At 38.8% G+C, this 21,210-nt stretch overlaps 1 protein-coding gene across 2 annotated transcripts in view; it reads left to right on the forward strand.

Annotated features, from left to right (window-relative positions):
• Positions 1–21,210, forward strand: part of vps8 (VPS8 subunit of CORVET complex) — a 345,245-nt gene that overhangs the window by 247,284 nt on the left and 76,751 nt on the right. For both annotated transcript variants that reach the window (XM_088930095.1, XM_088930096.1), the window contains exon 44: positions 10,722–10,775. In XM_088930095.1, the coding sequence (XP_088786221.1) occupies positions 10,722–10,775 (54 nt within the window). The remainder of the gene's footprint in view (positions 1–10,721; positions 10,776–21,210) is intronic.

A 21,210-nucleotide genomic window follows, 5' to 3' on the forward strand; every position in this document is an offset into this window, starting at 1 on the left:
TCAAATGCCATAACACCTTCCTGTTGGCTGGTCAGCAGTGATGGCCAGTCGCTGCTCATCTCCTCCTGGCCTCCAGTTTAACTACTCTGTCCTGTTCCCGAGCGGACATGAGGCTGTCTTCGCTGCCTTCCCCAGACTTCGAGCTGCTGTCTTTCTGTCCCTCCCAACCAACCCAGCAGCTGTCAGCATTCTCATCAGTGAGGGTGCGGGGAGTGCTCTGCATCCAACCTCCACCAGGAACAACCACATCTGCCATCCTTTCCCTCTGCAGTCTTGAACCAGATCTTCATATGTGGCACCCTTCCTCTTAAAAGACTCCTCTTGTCCTTCCTCTCATGGCACTGTCAGCTCGATGAGGATGATTTTTCTCACTTCTAGGTACCACATCTGGCCTTAGGGATATTTGTACAAATTCTGGGAACTGCAGCCTTCCTCCAAGGTCCACACTTATTTCCCACGACGGAGCTCTATGCAATATTGACCATTGCCCTTATGCACTTCTTACCCTCCTTAACAAATGCAACTGCATTTGTAGATCTACCATGAGCTAGCCGTTTCTTCTGTTTCTCTTTCACCAGGATGTCTGCAGGTGTCATCAAGACATTGCCATGGCACCATCTGTACTGTACATCTCTTGGAAAAGTGCAAATCTGCACCCAGAGAGCATATGTGCCATGGTGCCCCTCTCTCCATAGAGCCTGCAAAGTGGATCTTCCCTCATACCCCACTTGTACAGAATTGTTGGTGATGGGAGGGCATCGTAGACTGGTAGCATCAGGAAAGAAATGCAAAAGGGCTCCAACCTCCACTATTCTGTCCAAGTCAATCTTCTTTCAGGAAGATCCCACTTTGTCCCTGCTTCCATTACTCCCAGCTTCACTGCTCTGGACATTTGGCTCTCTTCCTTCCAATTCCTCACTTCTTCCTGTACCATAACTCTTCTCTCCTTTATGGTGGCTTTTCTCCAATGCTGGGAGTGTGTTGCCTGCCAGAGTTTTAATGCACTCTCTGCTTGAGTCACAGAGTCAGTAGCTTCCCATTATGTTCTCGACGTTCTTGATCTGGTGATGATTCCTGCCCCTCTAACAGAACTGTCTCTAGCGTTTCTAAGGGGCATCTCCACTCTGCATTTTGCACATCTTGAATAATTCCACAATTGAAGAGGGAATTGCTGCATTCCTTATAAAAAGCAACCCTGGTGTGAAGCTTGTAGGGATTCTTTGCCACTTGAGATGTTTGTTGATCTTTCTCTCCACTCCTTCCACCATTGTCATGGGTACCTCATAGACTGTTAGCATCCATAGGAGTCTGGACAGCAGCCAGTGTTGTTAAAGCAATGACTTAAATTTCACTGGGAGTCCTGATCCATCAATCATCATCAGCTACTCACTTGCCTGCTGTTCAGTGTTGCTGACATTTTTCTTTTCCGATAATGTCTTGTCGAGCACTTACCCAGCCAAACACTGAACAAGAGTAGTGTGCATGGGAGGATAGCAAGGAGGAAGCCACTACTCTCCCAAGAAGAATATTGCTGCCCGTTTAAACTTTAAAGCTAAAGACCACCTCGATGAGCCAGAAGACTACTGGAAGAATGTCAGGGTATCCGTCCATGAACTAAAGCTCAACAGAAAGTGAGTCTTGCAGCAAGACAACGACCCTAAACACACAAGTCAATCTACCAAAGAATGGTTGAAGCAGAAGAAATTTTGCATTTTGGAATGGCCGAGTCAAAGTCCAGACCTCAATCCAATGTTGTGTCAGGACCTGAAGCAGGGAGTTCATGCAAGAAAGCCCACCAACATCACTGAGTTGAAGCAGTTCTGTAAGGAGGAATGGGCCAAAATTCCCTTAAGCTGATGTGCGGGACTGATCAACAGTTACTGTAAACGTTTGTTTTGAGTCATTGCTGCTCAAGGGGGTCACACCAGTTACTGAAAGCATAGGTTCACATACTTTTTCCCACGAAGACACATAATGTTGGATAATTTTGATCAGTAAATGCAAGAAAAAGTATATCCTTTTGTGTGTTATTGGTTTTATTGGGTTCTCGTTATCTATTTTTATGTCTTATATGAAGATCTGATCACATTTTAGGTCAAATTTGTGCAGAAATTCCGAAAATTCTAAAGGGGTCACAAACTTTCTAACACCACTGTATGCATTTGCCAGGTCCAGCCAGACCATTGCCAGGTCTCCTTTACTAGACTTTACCTCCTGGATCATCTGAATCAAGAACCCTGTGTGCTCTAAGCATCCTGAAAAGCCTGGGATTCCAATTTCTGTATAGATGTGTCAACATACTTATTCTTGGTCATGTACAGTATGTTGTCAACCTTTTGGATAACACTGAGAAGAAGACCTCCCCCTCCATGCTAAGAAGTTAAATAATTCTGAACTGTCCGATGGATGAGAACAAAGAAGCCCTCTTCCCTCTTCCAGCTTGATGGGATTGTCCCTTTCTTCAATATTGTCTGGAATAATTTCCATAGCCTTTGAAGCAGTTTTGGACAGTTCTTATATACCTTATAGGGGATCCCAACTGGGCCTTCGGTGGACCCTGATCCTGCCTTTTTCGATAACTCTTGGACTTATTTCAGGATGGTTCACTGATGTTTAGCTCCTTTGTTGGTGTTATTACTCTATGTAGTGTGCTCTCACGAGGCACCAGTTCTGTAGGGTTTGGGCATTTACTGGGACAATTATTAATTGTAGCAGTAAATCACTAAATTGATTCTTTTAATGGCCTTAGAATCTAACCATGCGATATAACTCAAACAATGCACACACACAGGTACTAATACACGAGGATACATTTATTAATACATAGAATATGCATGTAAACCTAACAGATCTTATTGTGAGGGTTATCAGAATACAAAAGGTATATATTCAGTCAGTTACGAAGTGTTACATATATCAAGAGGACATACGTTCAGTATATCATTCATTTAGACTGTTTCATAAATGAACTTGGTTATAACTTCTACATTGGATACTCAAAACAAGTACATAACTCTTAGGAATTAAATTGATATCAACTGGTTGGGATAACAATTGAATTCTCGAGCTGTAATGCAGTGAAGTTGAATACTCATCCAATCTCTGGGGATTCAGATCTCCTGCAGGCTCTCTGGCTCCGTGCCAGGCTGTGCTGTGCGGCTTGCGACAGTGCGCTGCTGATGCTCACTGACCGGCTAGTTAGTGTTGGCTTTAACTAGCAAAGTTTGTGCACAGGAGAAAAGATGACTGTGGGTCCCAGCAAGTCAGGAAGAGGACCGGTTCTTTCCTGATGAAGCGCTAGTTCTGAATAGTGATTCAGCTGTCCACAGTTCCGACCTGTTCACGAGGCTTGCTGCTGATGCTAACCTCGGGTGGATCCTCTGGTTACTCTCTGGCAACCTCCGCTCTAGACTCTTAGAACAGAGGAAAGTTCTGGCACTCGGACACACTGGCTGAGTCTCAGGATGGTCAGGAGGCGCGCTGCGAGAATGTCCTGCCCTTGGGAGCCTTTCTGCTCCTGGGCCGTCCTGCCCTGGAATTCTTCAGAATTGTCTTTAGAATAGTCTCAGAATAGTCTCTACTAAATCTTGGAGCTCTGTGTTGCCTGTTTTTACCTGGAGGAACTTCAGTTCGTTCATTGGCTGAAAGTCTCATGGGCATCAGAGACCCACGTGGGTTACTCGGCCCTACCAGTTCCTGATTGGCTGATGATGAGTAACCATGCCCTCTGACCTTGGGGTTGTAAACCACTTGGATGAGGCTCTCCCTTGGAATCTTGCAGACTTTTAGGCGCCAATGGATGACCATTGATCATGATAGCCAGGCTTAGCTAAGTGCATCCCCATTTGGGAGCTGTCCCTTATCAAAAGAAAACATCTTTAAATCAGCCTGCATGAATAGTTTCTCTGTGGCTGCACCACAGAGATGGATGGGGCCTCATTTGGGAAAGCACAGCAACACTTAATTCTGTCTTATTAACAAGCATTGCCACTACATCTACTAATCCTTTGGTTCTCTTTTTTTTAAATTCCTTCCTCTGGACGTCTCCATAGGTATCCCTCCTTTTCTTCTTTAGAGCACATCAATTGCCCTGACCTGGTTTCCCCTACGAGGATCATAGCAAACCTGAATGGATCCTCTACTCTCCTTTTTTCTCTTCTGCCTTCTGCATTCTGCAGAGCTGCTGCCTCAGTTTATCCCCAGCTGTTCCTCCTCTTTGGCTCCCTTAAATCTGTTGTTCAAGATATTGATCTCTTTTCTCAAGTGTTGTATCTCTTTCTCCCTTCTATTCATTTGCTTTCCTATTCCAATGTTACACTTCTTTACTTTTGTATCAAAGCTCTTCTTTGCCAAGTTGTAAGTTATTGCTGTAATTGTATGGACCTTCCATTCAACTGTCCCAGCTGGAGTTGCATCCAGTATGTGTTACGCCCCGACGAGCTCCAGCACCGCCGCATTAGCTCCACCAATTACCAATGCACATTCCACACAGGCTGGGGACTGATCGGGGCCATCCTCAACGAGATCAGGTCGGGCCTATCAGGCCAATTAAGGAACCTCGCACAGTATTTAAGCTCAGACATTGAATCTCTAACCCTGGCTTGTTTGTTTCCTTGTTTTTTCCTCGTGTTTCCCAGTCCCCAGTCCTCAGTTTCCAGTTCCGCTGTCTTTATTGCCTTTTACCCCCTTGTTTTTCCTCAGTCCTCAGTCCCTGCTCCACCTGCTTCAACTGCGCAGCTCCTGTCTCGCTGGCTCTCTGTCTCAGACCTGTTTGATTTCGTCAAGCGCTGTCATCATTGAATAAATTCTCTCGATTGCCGCATATCTTGGCTCATAATTGACTCTAATTTTCGCCGAGCCCGTTTCAACACCTTGTCGGGCCTGGCATAACAGTATTCTATTGAGATCTTCATCTAGTTGTTGCCATTCTTTGCTGTTGCTGTTGCCTTTGGCCAGTTGATCCTTTCTCTAATTCCTGGTTGGGAGTGGGTCTCTAGGGTAGCATCTGTCAACCTCCTTTCATAGTTCAGGAGTGGCATGGGTGCTGGGTCATCTCAAGTACTGTGGGGTGCTTCGCGACTTGAGTCCTTCATTGTCTTACCAGTTACTACTGCAATTGTGCACTGCACCTGTGCCTCCACTTTCCCACAGCTGGTCTTTGCTTGGTGTATCTTCAATCCTCTGATGTTCTTACATACAGTTGTGAGAAAACATTTGTGAACCCTTTGGAATTACAGTATCTAGATTTCTGCATGAATGGCTCCTAAAATGTGATCTGATCTTCATCTAAGTCATAATAATAAATACATACTTTTTCCATCAATGAACTAGATCTTTTAAACCATTTGTTCACTAAAGGTATGGAAATGTAAAATGTTGTGTGTGTTGTTTCTTAAATAAGACTCTTTATTTAATATTTTGACTTAGATGAAGATCAGATCACATTTTAGGAGCCATTCATGCAGAAATCCATATAATTCCTAAGGGTTCACAAACGTTTTCTTCACACTGTTGTATCCGTCCTATAAAATCTCTCATCCACCCCCCTCTAGGGAGAGTATGGGGTTATTCCTCAAATTCTGCTTCTGTAGTATCACTAATCCCCTCTTGCGAGTGCTGTGCATGAGGTTGCTGGCCCCATATACCCAGGCCAATCTTTCCTAGATATCATCACTGATCGTCTTCAGTTGCCTTTTAGCATTTCCTGGAAGTTACTTGGTATCCAAAGAATTGCTTCTTATATACATCTACTGATGCTCTACAGTAGTTGGGTTGACTATGGCTGTTGGCCAGGAATTGATGTAATCAGATGGAACCCAGCTTTCATCCGGCATTTCAATCTTTATCTATAACACCTTCCTTCTGGTGGATCAGCACTGATAGCCAGTCACTGCTCATCTCCTCCCAGCCTCCAGAAAATGTATCTGTTAGTTATACTTTTGTGTATAAGTAGATATCTTATAACCACAACATACAGTCTCACGCCAGCAGCCATATCATCCTGCAACTCAGAACCAACAACCCACTGAAGCTGGTCCGTACCAGGATGGGAGCCCTCCCAGGAAAAACTACAGTTGCTGCTGGAAGTTTGTTAGGGGGACAGTAGGGGGTACTCACCCCCCAGTCTGTGGGGGGTCCTAATGCCCCAGTATAGTGACAGGGACACAATACTGTAAAAAGACACATAAGATGGTCGGCAGTAGCTCTATATCAGAGCACTGGTAAAGCTGTGAATCAAGCCTTCATGTGGTAATTAATTGATGGCTTGATTAGATGATTGGCTGCCTGATTGAAAGGCAACAGGATGAACAGACAGGCAGCCCAATCTTATCCTTATAGGCATGGCTGGAAGGTGAGCACTCATGGGAATGTTCCTACCCCGGGAGTGACAGTTCTGATTTGTAATTACCTCTGGCACTATTGGTTTGTGTCATGTTTTTGTTTACCTTTTGGATACCTTTTTCAGTTTGTATTATTTGATGTTAAATTGAAGTTTGGAAAAAAACATTAGAGCTTTGTGGAGAGAATGAAAGCTTACAGATTGCCAAAATCATTTACAGTTTGCTGATATTTTTTCTTTGGAAGATACCATTTCAGAAGACAGGATATACTTTACAGTCATGATTTTGTAAGCCCATACATTATTAAAACTGCTATTTGTATTGTAGCTCAGTGTTAAAGAAACTAAACCTCTGCTCATATGGTTGTGATTCCTTGTGACCGATGCAGTTTTTTACTGTGTAGGTAAAAGGTACTGTAGGTACTGTGTTTTTACTGAGCACTTCAGTGAAGCAACATTGTCTTGCAGTAAGGAAAGTGGTATTTTCTGAAAAAAGCTGCAAGTGGCATGCTGAAACACACAAGTTACTGTTTTTTACTGTTGACACAAGTTTTAACATGCATTTTAGATGACTGCATCTGTATTTTACAATTAAACAGGCAAAATGGGCAGCTTATGTTTTTATGTTCAATGATCAGAAAAACATAAATCTGAATTCGAAGAACTGCTTTTTAAATTTCTGTTGCAAATGTCAGGCTGCATAGTATTCACTATCAGCTGCATTCTTACAGTCACCAGCGGCCCTAGTTCTGCTTTCCCAGGTTTGTGGTAGCACTGAGACAGTTCTGTGTATGAATGGTTTATACTTGTGAGATGGAATTGAGGTTCCTGTTTCATAGGAGAATAAGCAGTAGCATTTTTACAGAGAGCCTCATTATTCAAAAGCTAAAAAAACTGTACTTCAATCAGTGACTGGTACTTAAAGGACACAATGGGAGGTAATTAGGGATTAAATCAATAATAAATCCACTTTCAGTTCAGTTAACTTCAGGGTTGTTGGTCTGATTACACATTTGTAACATTGCTGTTGAGTTAGCAATAGTGGTTTATTTGATTTTTCATTGCAGATGAAGGAAGCTAGTAGTGCAGGACAGATGTGCACAGGATTCAGACACATTTATCATTTATTATTTATTATCATTTAATCTATTTCCCTGCTGTACTTCTTTAAATCCACTTAATATGCAATATGCATATGAAATAATGTAACTAAAGGGAAATTTTAGTAGCTGAAAATAAAAAACAAGTATAATGTCTCTGAACATTATAAACGATATTAATTATGAATATAAATATATTATACATACTGTTTATAGCTTTATATAAGTTTTCCACTTCTTCATAAACATTTTTTCACAAAACTCAATCACTTTCTGTGGTTATTTTGGAAAAGGTTTGACATGCTCGCATTAACTATGTAAACTTTGTATACTTTATAAAATGTTTTAATGTTTTCTATGAATACTTGCTATCATTATTGTTGTAATTGTAGTATTGTAGTACTTTTTAAAATCCACTTAATAGGAAATATTAATATGGAATCATGTAACTAAATGGCAATTTTGGTAGCTAAAAATAAAAACTAACAAAGTATAATAACGTCTCTGAACGTTATTAACTATTACAATTTATGAATAATAAAAGGTGAAAAAAGATATATATATCAGTTGCTAAAAATAAAAAATAAGGTACACAACAATATTCTACCTTCTTCATAAACATTTTCTACATTAACATCTTTAACTTGGTCACTTGCTGCGGTTATTAAAAAAAACTGTTGACTTGCTCCTTTAACTACATCTAAAGGAAAATAAAATGAAAATCACAGTGACACCTTGGTGTCTCAGTGGTATAATTCTGCACTCTTATGTGATGGGGTCTGGGTTCAATCCCAGTCAAAACACGAGTTATCTCTTTAACCAATTGTCCCATTGAAATAATAAAGACTTTCTCTGATAATAAGATAATATGTAAACGTTATTCACATATTATTCATTATCTGTGTACCAGTCCAGTTAGAGCCAGCACAGTCACTATGACATGTGCTGTCCCGAACAACCTTGCTATCGACTGGGTTGATCCACCTGTTCCATCTTCTAGAAGTCCGTCATACTCTGGCAGTTTCAGCACCATTATTATTGGATCACAACCACAGGGCAGAATAAAGGTTTAGTTGTTCCAGTGGAAGTAAACCATGTTCCACTTTATTTTTTCAAACAAAAACATTTCTTTCTCTCTAAGGTTGTCTTACATTTGCTGCACAACTTATTCTCATATCCCAAAATCCCCAATATTCCTGCTTTTCCCTGAGAACCAATAAGGATAGGATATCTGAAAATTCACTATCACTGTATATATTCTCTGTAGAGGCTCTACAGTACATGCATTAGCTCTAATATTCCACTTAGTGTTTCCACTTAGCAGACAGTAGCTGCTAGTTCACTTTGCCTGACAGGGGGTTAACATCAGTTGGAGAGGATACGGGTGTTGAAACAAACAAATTGCTCACAGGCACTGAACTCGAGTTCCCACAAAACCTATTGTGCAACTTCCTGGCATCTGCGTCACATCTCTCACTGTGTGTTTTTTGTTTTCTTACTGTAAAGTGCTTTGAGAAGCCACTTTTAAAAGTGCTATATAAGATAAAAGTTTATTATTAATTTCCTAGAAGAAACTGGTGAATTAAAGCAAGTAAAGATCAGTATTGCATATAATGTTAAAAAATTCCAAAAATTATGATGCCTGGGGCTAGACCGGGGAGTCAGTCTTCTTATATTTTTCTAGTGTCCTAAAGAAAAAATTAAATAGGAAGTAACAGAACAAAGCAAGAAAGGAGGGCAGAGAAATTCCGAAGTCATGCACAGTGACAACTGACGTGACCTGAAAGTAACTTTTTATTCAAGATCAGGAAAAGAATAAAGTGTTAATATATGTAGCTTTTTTTCAAGTTCCTTAATCACGAAACAATCACTTATAATAATCTATCCAGATACACACACTCACACCGGCACCAATTTTCTGAGAAAGTTTTAACCTCCCATTTTGTCTTTGCACTGTGCAATACCGTGCAGCAATCAACGGCAGTATGATATAATCAGTTTATAAATATAATGTACAGTAAATACAGTACGGTACTGTATGATTCTAAAGTCACCACAGTACAGTATGTGTAAAAATGTTAATAATCAAATTCTAAAATAAAATTTTAGCTTCCTAATTACTTTTCACTTAAATTAGTATTAAGACAAATATACATTTTTATATATTTGATTGTGAATATAAACCTGAAAAAAATGTTGCGTTCACAACAGCCTTCTACAATAAACTATTTTTAATATATTTGGCTGAGTAATCTTGCTTTATGAAACAGCCCTACTTTTAATTTAAATATTACTTTAATATTTAACATACCTTTCAAATATTGCTGGTCTATATTTGTGATATGGTAGCATTTCCAATGTTGTTTTGGAGATTTCTGATTAACTACTTAGGTCAACTTGGTACATAGTACCCTTAACAAAACGTATAATCCAATGTATTTGCATTTGTTCTCCATCAAATACTGCATAACATTACACTTACACTAATATAACTTGACCAAACAAAGCCAGATGGTAGGAATCATCTTTAAAGGTTTGTTGCACACAAAGTCTGTAGTGACTGCTTCATGGAAACATGTCAAGGAAGCAAAGTCAAGCAGAACTAACATCTGCAGATTTCTGCCAGTAAGTTTCTTTCTGTTTCTGATGATCTGCTTGACATTATATTTATTCTGCCTGAATTTCTTTGCTTTTTTCTAATGTGACACTTCCAGGGTGCAGATCAGTAACATGTATCTTTTAACAGACAGGTCTCAGGCAACACACACACACATCTTAAACTTAAATAAAAGAACAGTGTTCCTTTTATATTTATATAGTACATTTAAACTTCCAAAACAAACATAAACAAATCCTAGCTGCTCTTTGAGCTCTACCTAAACTACTTATGTATCCTCTATAAATATAGCCACTTAAATATTTCTGCAATTCTCACTCCAATGTCCACAGGCCCTTCTGTTCAGTCATTGTTTCTCCCTTCATCTCTTTTTAGTGGATGCTAAAACCATCTTGACTAAACCTGCCATCTTCTCATATTCATTTAAACAGCTGAACAAATAACTGCCCAATGCATCTGTTTTGGAAATTACATTCGGGAGGTAAACACTGTGGTTTTTGATTTTATGGGTCTCTGTATTGAGTTGAGGAATTGAGTTTAATAGGGGAATGCTAATGTAATTATTTAACTTTTAATTAGTTTCAGAAAATCACATGGCTTTCAACCTTTGCATATTTCACTCTGTGCCCTGTGAGTAATTTGTTTTCCATAATCTTTGTTTCAGATTAAAGTGACATCTGCGCATCACGGAGCTCACGGTGATGCTCATAGAAGAAAGGTAAATGTGATTTGTGTACTGTGAATAACCAATGTGCAGAGGACTGCAAAAACATTAAGTACATCTGGGACATGAACCTTCTTGTCTTCATGTACTTATTCTGTTGAACGGCACCCGAATGTGCCCCGAAAGTATTTATGTTATATGGAGGCAAAAAATAATGGAAAATAATTAAACTTAAAGTCTGTTTTCTGGGTTTAGTCACATTAATTATGTGGAATTTGCAAAAGTATTTTGTTCACTTTAATCTTTTGTCTGAAGGACATCTCTCTGGCCATGAAGGAAATATAGTACCAACCCCCCCCCCCACACACACACACACAAAACAAAATGTGCCATGGGACAACTGCAAGGACAGCAATGGGGAGGTGAAGTGATATAAAACACCAGACACTGGAAGGGAATTGTTACTGAAATAATATTACAGGAGAGGAAGCATTTTAGTGGAAGGAGATTCGTGGTTTAACTCCTGAACTTTAGTTTGTGGATTTTGTTATACGTTTCTCAAAATATTGCTCTTTTGACATCATTCATAGCATTTTATTCAGTTCTATTTCTCAGGCCTTAAAAATTATAACATGGCATCTTAGAAATGCAGAAGAAAGCCTGTTATTCCCCTGCCCTTTACTTTATTAAGTAATTAATTAGTGCTTATGTTTTTCTGTAACTAGTCACTTATTTGAAAAAGTTTGTGCTTTAAAATAAGAAATTGTGTTATCAATTATACAAACAATAGTTACTTGTCATTTTTTCTTCCTCTGCTTTTTTGCTTGACATAAGATTGTGGAAAGGGGAATGATGACTCATCTTGAAAAGAGAAACAAAATTGCCTTGTCTTGATAAAATTCATCAAGCCAGAGTCACTGATCTGATAATTTCCCAATTAATGTGCCTGTCTCCAACCTTCCTGAAGATGAGATAAATTGTCCAGGAGCCAGTATCCTGTAACTCTGACAACTGATACCTTGAAGGCTCCTGTATACTAGATGAGCCCATATCTCTAGACCTTACAAAAAGGCGATGAGATACATTGTTTGAGCTAATTTAAAACCATCATGAGGGAGTGTGACAGAGATTGTTCTTGTGGTGCTAGCCTTTTATCTGTTCTGTCATGCACTGTAGCATCACTGCTGTTCATTCAGTCTCTGTTAATGTCAGCACAATTGTGCAAACTACAACTTTGGAAACAGCATGTGAATATCTGCTAAATGTTAACAATTGCCACAAGAAAAGATGTATCTTTTTTGTTTACCAAAATTGAACGCAATATTCTAAATGAGGCCTTACTAGTGTGTCATACACTTTTAACATAATGGCTCTAGATTTAAAAGAAAGGGTGTTCCTACCTTTTATTTCTTTATTTCTGACCTTTTCAGTGGCAGAGAAACGGTGAATTTAATTAAATCAATTAAAATAAAAATATTTGTCAGATACAAAGCTATAGTATATACTGTACCGTCAAGCGAGCAATGAGAAAAATATCACCATGTTGTGTTTGAGCTACTTTTTTCAATGTAGCAGTTCTAATATGGTTGTAATTGCCCTTAATTTTCAGTTGGTATTATATAATTAATCAGTAGCAGGATTATTAATTATTTTGAATATACATTTTGTGAGTTTCATTGTCATTTCACTTTCATTTTCAGGAAAGGGAGAAGTAAAATGTATATGTGAAAATAATGGGAAACCTCTAGGTGATGAAAGGGAAATGGATGAAGTAATGATCAATTATCTGATCAAAGAGTATCCAATACAAATCAGATGAGAAGCTACCATTATTAGCAATTAAAGCTACTACTTAAAGCTCTAAGGCAATTATGATATTATCGGTATCGCAGAAACCTGGCTTACCAAAAATGATGGAGAGGATGATTCTTAAGAATCTCAGAATCAATGTGTGTCAGACTAGTTAAAGAAACATCGCAATGGCATAGTGATAAGAGTATGCTATAGATGAACAAATGAAGATTATACAGTATAATTCTACAATGGCTAATGACTTTAAGAATTTCTGTGCACAAAGAAGAAGCAGCATTCATGGGATTCTTCAACTTTCCTAACTGAAATGGTCAACATGGCTCGTGAGAACTTTCCTACCCAGTTTGTCACAGCACATACAGGCACTAGAAGAGTCTGAGTTAGAGGAAGCTACTTTTGAAAAAGACTTACAGTAGGTGTTTATGTTGAGATATTATTAACATCTTCTAGACAGTGTGGGGAAAATTTTAAAGCGTGAAATGTTAGGTTATGTAGTTAAATATGGGGAATATTTAGGGCGATTATGTTAAAAGTGTATATCACACTAGTAGTGCCTTATTTAGAACATTGTGTACAATTTTAATTATAATAATTCTTTACACTTATATAGAGCTCTTCAGGACACTCCAATCAAAGTGATTAACAGATAATGTGAACTCCCGTCCACCAAGACCAATGAATAAAACCTTTCTGGATGATCAGATGGTAGCCAAAATGCGCCAGTAAGCTAACCGCACATCAGCTATCAGTAGGAAGGAGAACAGAGTGATGAAGCTCATGAATGGCGATTATTAGACCATGATTAGTAAAAGACAGGGGGAAATTTGGCCAGGACATCAGGTTAATGCCCCTACCCTTTTCGAGAAATGCCCTGGACCTTGTTTTTAGGTCTCGTCTGAAGGATAGTGCTTTTTTTTACAGTATAGTGTCCCCATCACTCTATTGGAGCATTAGGACCCACACAGATCGCAGGGTGAGCACTCCCTACTGAAAACAGACAACGGATTAAGGGAGATTTCACCAGTTAGAGTTGTGTACTATAGTGGAATACCACAAGGATCTATATTTAACAATAGGAATACAAAGGTATTTTATTTATTATTAGATCAGGCAATTTTAAAGGAGCACCCAAAAGCTCAACGTGTGTATGGACTAACTGAGTAGCAATTTCAGCAGGGTTCAGTGAATTATGTTGGTCACGTACTGTATATGCTGGCTTCAGAAGTGTAGTGATTTACTGTACATAAATTAGAGCACTTTACAGAAATTCTCAGGGCTAGAGAATAGAGCATTGTAATTGTCCTTGATCATCTCAGTAGAAGGTACTACTGAGTTACTTGTTTTTTTTTAAGTCTCATGTACTAAGGTACTGTATTGAGCATGTAAATAGTAGGGCTGACTTGCGTATTAAAAATTTTGCTTTAGTACTCGTGAGGTTTTCAGATTTACTTTTCAGAGTGGTCAGATTTTCTATTACCAGTTGCAGAATTGTACTTTCTAAGAACCCGTTGTAGTTTTTGCTCAAATTAGAAGTATAATCAATACAACAGCTCCTAATAAAACATTATTAAGCAACCTTCAATAAAAAATGAGAATTCACTTTAGGATTATTCTTATGTTTGTGTCTGCAGAACTCCAGGGATCTGAGTTAATTTTGAAACTTTGGAAAAAAATCCTAAAGAGTATATATATATATGATCTGTATAGTTGTCTACTGTTGGTTTGAATTTCAGTTAAGAAAAATCCTCAAGATACTGTAATTGCACAGGAAGGTTGAAACATTACATTGATACTGTTCTCTACCAATTCTGTACCAACTCCAAAATAAGTCTATTGAAATACACAGAAATAATGAGTTGAGAATATGTTGCAATTCAAACTGTGAAAAAGCTATGCATATTAAAATAATTCATACACAAAAATTAATACTTCAAGAAAAGTAGCTTAATAACATTTGCATCATTTAGCATGAGTTTACTAATGAAAATGTTCTTAAAATTTCACATGATGAAACTTTTGTTTCCTGCATCCTTTATTTCTTGTAGATATTTTTAGAAGCAGTGCTTTTTTATTTGATTCGACAGGATTGAGACCATTGTCCATATGGCTTTTAGTTCTCAAATATATTGTCAATCTGAATGTATACTGTACAGTAGCATACTGGTTATTAGCTTTCTATAATTCTATGCAATTATCTGCAAAGCCATTATTTAACAAGAGACTAATTACTCTTATGTAAATTGGAGGCAAGATATAGTTAGCTTTTAGCCTAGTCCTTAGGCAGTACTCCTACAAATATATTCCTGAAGCATTGTGTCCTGTTAGAATAATATTATTCTTTGTTATGTATAGCACAGGGCTTTTATAAATACATTCCCATTCCCCTTAAGTGAGATATTAATCCACTTTTAATTCATTGATCTTCGAACTGTACAACTCCAGAATGAAGCTGCACCCACGTTTTGCTTGTTTAGCAACATTCACTTCAGTCTTTTCTTAAAACCCCATCACAAGCACCAAATATTTTAAGAACCCATTAATAAAATATTCATTTACTAATCTTAATTTTAAATGTCAATAGTCATGGTATGAGTCTTAATTTAATATGAGGAATTCTGCCTTTTAAAAAAATAATAAGATGATAATGTTGGACAAAAAACAACTCCATGTCCTCACAACTGCCCTTTCTGAATAGACAAAGAAAACGTCTGTACCTATTTTTTGTTTCTTATCACATCTCTGAATTGGCCAGTCAATCACCAGTTACTCCATGCAAAATATTACCAAACATATTGTTGTTGTATGCTAAAATATCAAATCGGAGGGCCACATCTAGAGAGACTACCGCATCACATACAGATGCAGCCATTCAAAATGCGTGAGGTATTTCGCGGCATACCCCGGTGGGCGTGTCACAGTATCACGCGGTATGACGCAGTTAACGTGGTGTCACGTGGTTAACTATCCGGCGTCGCCTTGTAAAACCGCCAGGGGGAGCTTAACCTCTCATGTACAGCATTTGAGCCTTTAATTTTGAACTGTGTATTACAGCATGTTAGTCATCAGTCATTAAAATGTTGGTATATTTTATGAAAGCAAGATTGCTCAGTTGGACAAAAGTACACAACCTACCTTTATCAGAAATATCAAAGCCTTTACTGAAGATATTACTAATAGTATTAATAATGGATGACTTTGGACAAGCTGTATACTCAAAGTATAATTTCTTTAGCACATTTGTACAAGCACTTGGAATCTGTCCAAGCCATACTTTGTCAGGCATTTTGTTTTACTTCAACGGGCATAAAAACTTCCTTGCTTTTAACAGGGCGTTTCATAATTTCTAGCTATGAAAATGATTTAAAATGCGACACCTATCATTCAACTAGAGCTTAAAATATCACAAGGAAAAATACACACCGGTATTCCATTTCTCCCTAAACATTGTAAGCTTCGAAGTCTTTAACTAACATGATACCGGAGTCAACAAGCATACTTTTAGAATTTGATTAAAAGGGAATATAATATGGAATCGCGTATCTCAAGAATTTAATAACGGTATGATTATATCCGTGTACTGCGGCAGGGCTGTGTAGGGCTGTTTCGCCTGCCTGATCATGCGAGCTCTCTTGTAGCCTACTGGTCTAGGTGCGTGACTACCAACTGGCAGGTTGTGTGTTCGAATCCAGCTGGTGCTGGACTTTTATTTTAACAAACATTTCTTCGAAAAAATAGGTAAGCGATATTATGGACAATCAGTTGACTTTTATATTTCAAAATATCGCAACATGATCGATATTTGCGATATTTTGAACATATCTTCCCTTCTGACAGCGGTTCCTGCTTCTGTTGTGTGTGTGTGTGCAACAGTAAATTTTTATAGAGAAATGGAGGCTGGACAGTATGCGTTACAATATAAACATTTATATTGATTTAAATCGTGTTCTGATTTAAATCGCAAACGCGTGTTTAATTATGTGTTTTTAATCATAATCAGGCTAATGCATTTCTACATTTTCTGTATGAACCAGCTTAGAGGTTCATACAGAAAGACAGCTTGTGTTTAAATTGAGTGTAAGGTAATTTATGCTTCTAAAGTCATGGTCAGTATTATTGTACTGTGCTGTACTGTGTCACATTATTTTATAGCGTTTTTATTGCGTTATTAAATCCGGTGGCGCTGTGTTAGTTTCCTGACTCACATTATTTAAACTACCACACTGATCATTCATCTCTAAATAAACTTTATTTTATATAGCGTTTTAAGCGATTAGGTAATTAGATTGCTCATAAACCTAATCGCTTTTTCTACATAAACACAGCGTGATTGCTCTCTGAAAATGCTTTTCCTTTATTTTTAAAGTAGGCTCAGATTTCAACTATAGATCGTATTATTATAAACTTTCTTGGAAAAATGTATTTTATGTAAACCATGTTTGCTATTAATTCATTTAGGGCTAAAATACGTTCATTGTCTTCCAATCGAGTCGAGTTGACATTGGAAGCCTGCCACACCCGGACTGTTAAACCAACGCATTAGCACGTCAAAGCCCATTGAGCCAGTATTGGCTTTAGTATCCCCCCCTTCTCCCCTCAATTCAATTCAATTCAAGGTGTTTTATTTGCATGACAGATGGGTACAAGCAGTGTTGGGTATGTATATTGTAACGCTTACAGCAGACAGGCACTGTGTAGGAGCCGACGCACCAGAGCAGCGCCTGCATTTATAACTTAGTTTTTAAAATTAGTCAAGCAATACGAAGCATCTCCTTTTACTTAGTGCCTGAGCATACTGCAACGCGTGTGAAGCCCATAAACGATATTAATTTTGGAACTTAAACATACAGTATATGGCTGGTCTCGGTACTTTAAAGAAAACATACACACCAGTATTCCATTTCTCCCTAAACATTTTAAGCATCGAAGTCTTTAACTAACGCGATACCGGAGTCAACAAGCATACTTTTAGAATTTGATTAAAAGGGAATATAATATGGAATCGCGTATCTCCAGAATTTAAAGACCAGACAATCGCAAACTCGTTTTCAATAAAATTATTTTATTCATTCAGCAGTTTGTGAGAGGGACATCCAGCAGGGAGAGACACACACACCGGTTTTCATTGACAACATTGTTTTTTTTTCAATTCCTCTTGGCTAACAGGAATGTTTTGTTTGTGGACAGACTGTTAGACAAGAGGAAAAGACCGCCTCCTCCTACGAAGCATTTCGTTGATCCGATCACGAATTCTTTTCCAGTCGTACGCAGCAAGGGTTGAGAATCTCCGATTCACCATCGTACTAATGGTTTCCCGGAGATTGCAAGGCAAGGCACTTTTGCCTCTGGACCCATCGAAATTTACAGACGTGGTCCACCCCCAGTAAATTTCAAAAGTCTCAAGATTTCGAAACACGAGGGCGGCGTAGCGGTCGGCTCTTGCTTTCCCGTCTATGCCGATGCACTGCAAGTACAACCCCCCCTCCATCTCCTGGGTGATGGGTAGCAGTTGGACATCTGGGAGAATTATTCGTCCCACTGGCATCTGTGAATTCCGCTGTGCTTCCTGGGGGGAGATAGCCGGCGGGGACAGCATCAACAGAGTCCTGCGCGGTGGTGAACTGAGAGGCCGGGATGGAGTGTCCTGAGGCGGTGTGTGCTCTGCAGGGGGCAGAGCTTCCGCCAGGCATTGCAACCTGCGCGGCGGGGAGAGGCACTTTTCAGGAGACAGCTGCTCAACTGTTTGACTGCTGGAACATACTGTCTCCTTCCTCTGCATTTTCAGGAGTGTCTCTAGCCTCCCAGTCCTCCCCAGTAATGCATCGTACTGCTCCCGCTGCTGCCGAAATGTCTCCATACAGGTGCTGCTTCTACAGGTTGGCGCCCTGGCCAGTGGCCGAGAGCAGAGACCCACGGCCTGTGGCAAAATAACATAATTCATGTAAGAAATAAAGTCACACAGTAGTATTCATCAGTCGCGGAACAGAAGTCAAAATAAACTTTTCTTTTTTTCCGTCTTACCGCTTTCTTTTTTACTGTCCTTGTGGTAGATCGTTTCGCCCGTGCGGTGTTTTCTTGAAGAACAGGCTACGAAGAAATAATTATAATTGAATTTAAAATTCAAAACGGCAATAATACCTTGTAATATGCGCTGTAATCGCGTATTTCAGATGAAGTCTGCTGTATTTGCTTACCCTTCGCTCTTTGGAAGCTGGGGCGGCAGAAGCACCTCGTCTCTTCCCGTAAAAGGTCTTGGTCTCCATACTGTACTATGGTCGCTGTAGTGCAGGTTCGCAGTTTTTTTTTTTGTGATGGGAGCTCACCCAATCCCTTGGTGTCTTTTATGCTATATTCACCTGTACGGCTAGAGTGTGTTCATTGTCTTCCAATGAAAGGCGGGTGCCTTTTGCCGAAGTCGGGAGACATTGGGGGCTTGCCACACCCGGACTGTTAAACCAACGCATTAGCGCGTCAAAGCGCATTGAGGACCCGGGCGCAATAGTTGTTTTGTCCCTTGATTTACTGATCTGCATTAATTAAATCTTGTCAGTCAGGTCTTTTTTTCTCTATTTCAATTGTCGTTTACACATGCACGACTTTAAAAGCTAGCAAGACAGGTTTCGATTCACATTAGCTGGCGAGCCTTGTTAAAAAAAAACAATGACAATGTAACATGCCACTGTTTGTTCATGAACAAAGTTATACTGAGACTTCCTTAGATACGCGATTAAAAAATAAATAAAAATTTGAATCTCCTGCGGAACACATTCCATAAGAATCAGCGGTTCTACAACATATATCGCCTTTAAAAGTGGCTTCTCAAAACGCTTTACGGGATAAAAACAACCAGAACAGCAGCAACAACAATATTGTATTTCATTGCACTTTGAAAACCAAGTAATAACTTAACTCAGTACGTGCAAACGTTTTGTATGTTGCTGTCTTGAATGCCTGCGTACCCATAAGTATCTTATTTGCCTTGAGGCCTGTCTACAGTATATTTGTCCCCCTATCTCCCTCAATTCAATTCAACTCAAGGTGTTTTATTTGCATGACAGATGGGTACAATTCTTGTTGGGAATGTATACTTTGATATTTACACCCGGCGCGTCACCGAGGGAGCGTCTGCATTTATAACTTAGTTTTTAAAATTAGTCAAGCAATATGAAGCATCTCCTTTAGCTTTTAAGTCCCTTACGGTTTTTTCGTATTATATTCCCTATTAATCAAACTCTAACAGTATGTATCGGCTTGTCAGTCAGGTCTTTTTTTCTCTTTTTCAATTGTCGTTTACACATGCACGACTTTAAAAGCTAGCAAGACAGGTTTCGATTCACATTAGCTGGCGAGCCTTGTTAAAAAAAACAATGACAATGTAACATGCCACTGTTTCGCTTACCTATTTTTTCGAAGAAATGTATGTTAAAATAAAAGTTCAGCACCAGCTGGATTCGAACACACAACCTGCCAGTTGGTAGTCACGCACCTAGACCAGTAGGCTACAAGAGAGCTCGCATGATCAGGCAGGCGAAACAGCCCTACACAGACCTGCCGCAGTACACGGATATAATCATACCGTTATTAAATTCTTTAGATACGCGATTCCATATTATATTCCCTTTTAATCAAATTCTAAAAGTATGCTTGTTGACTCCAGTATCACGTTAGTTAAAGACTTCGAAGCTTACAATGTTTAGGGAGAAATGGAATACCGGTGTGTATTTTTTTCTTTAAAGTACCAAGACCAGCTATATACTGTATGTTTACTTTCCAAAATTAATATCGTTTATGGCCTTCACACGCGTTACAGTATGCTCCTATTCTTTTTATGCTCAGCTACTAAGATTTCCCTTCAGTGGTAAAATTCAATATCTACAACGGGCACAGTAAAGACGTTTACAGTAAGTCTTTCTACGACAGACCAACGGACCACGAGTGCCCCTGTCGGTCAACCAATCACGCACCGCGGTATCCCGTGTCATCATACCTGCGGTATCTGTACCGCGGTGTCTGTACCGCGCACTTTGAATGGCTGCATCTGTAGCTGAAAAGTTTCAGTACTGGAGGAAACTGTTGTTTAGCAATGTCAACAGAAAGAAATATAAAGATACATGCATATCTAGGTTTGCAAGCAAGTGATAGTTCCACCAAAGGCATAGAAATAACAGAAAGGAAATATTTAGTTTAACTCTTCATATATCATAGCTAAACTGGTAAAAGAAAATTGTCAACGCTGTGCAATGGGACCAAAAAACACATAATATACATTTAGATTTAAACTGAAGTATTAATCTGCAAAATGGTGGGTGGTACAATTGCTGGTGAAAACTGGAGTAGTGAGGTTCAAAAGCATGAATATTAATACCGTGTTAATCTATGTTGAACATTACAAGAAAGAATGGAAACCTTATTAATCATTATAAACCATGAACATCATAACAGGTAAAAATTAGACTTTTTAGAATTCCAAGTTGTAGAAACCTTTTAATGATTGTTTTTTTTTCTTTAGAAACTGCCCTGGGCAACCAATCAACTTCATATTAGACAGGAATACTGGGATAGATAATTTATTTAAATCATGACAGAAACTGAGATACTGCATCACCAAAGATGGCAACCTAACCTATTTTTAAAAAATTAAACATGTTCTTAAGAAATATGGCACTGATTGAATTGCAAT

This window comes from Atractosteus spatula, chromosome 13 (assembly GCF_055471065.1).
Source record: "Atractosteus spatula isolate fAtrSpa1 chromosome 13, fAtrSpa1.hap1, whole genome shotgun sequence".
In the NCBI taxonomy this organism is placed as follows: domain Eukaryota; kingdom Metazoa; phylum Chordata; class Actinopteri; order Semionotiformes; family Lepisosteidae; genus Atractosteus; species Atractosteus spatula.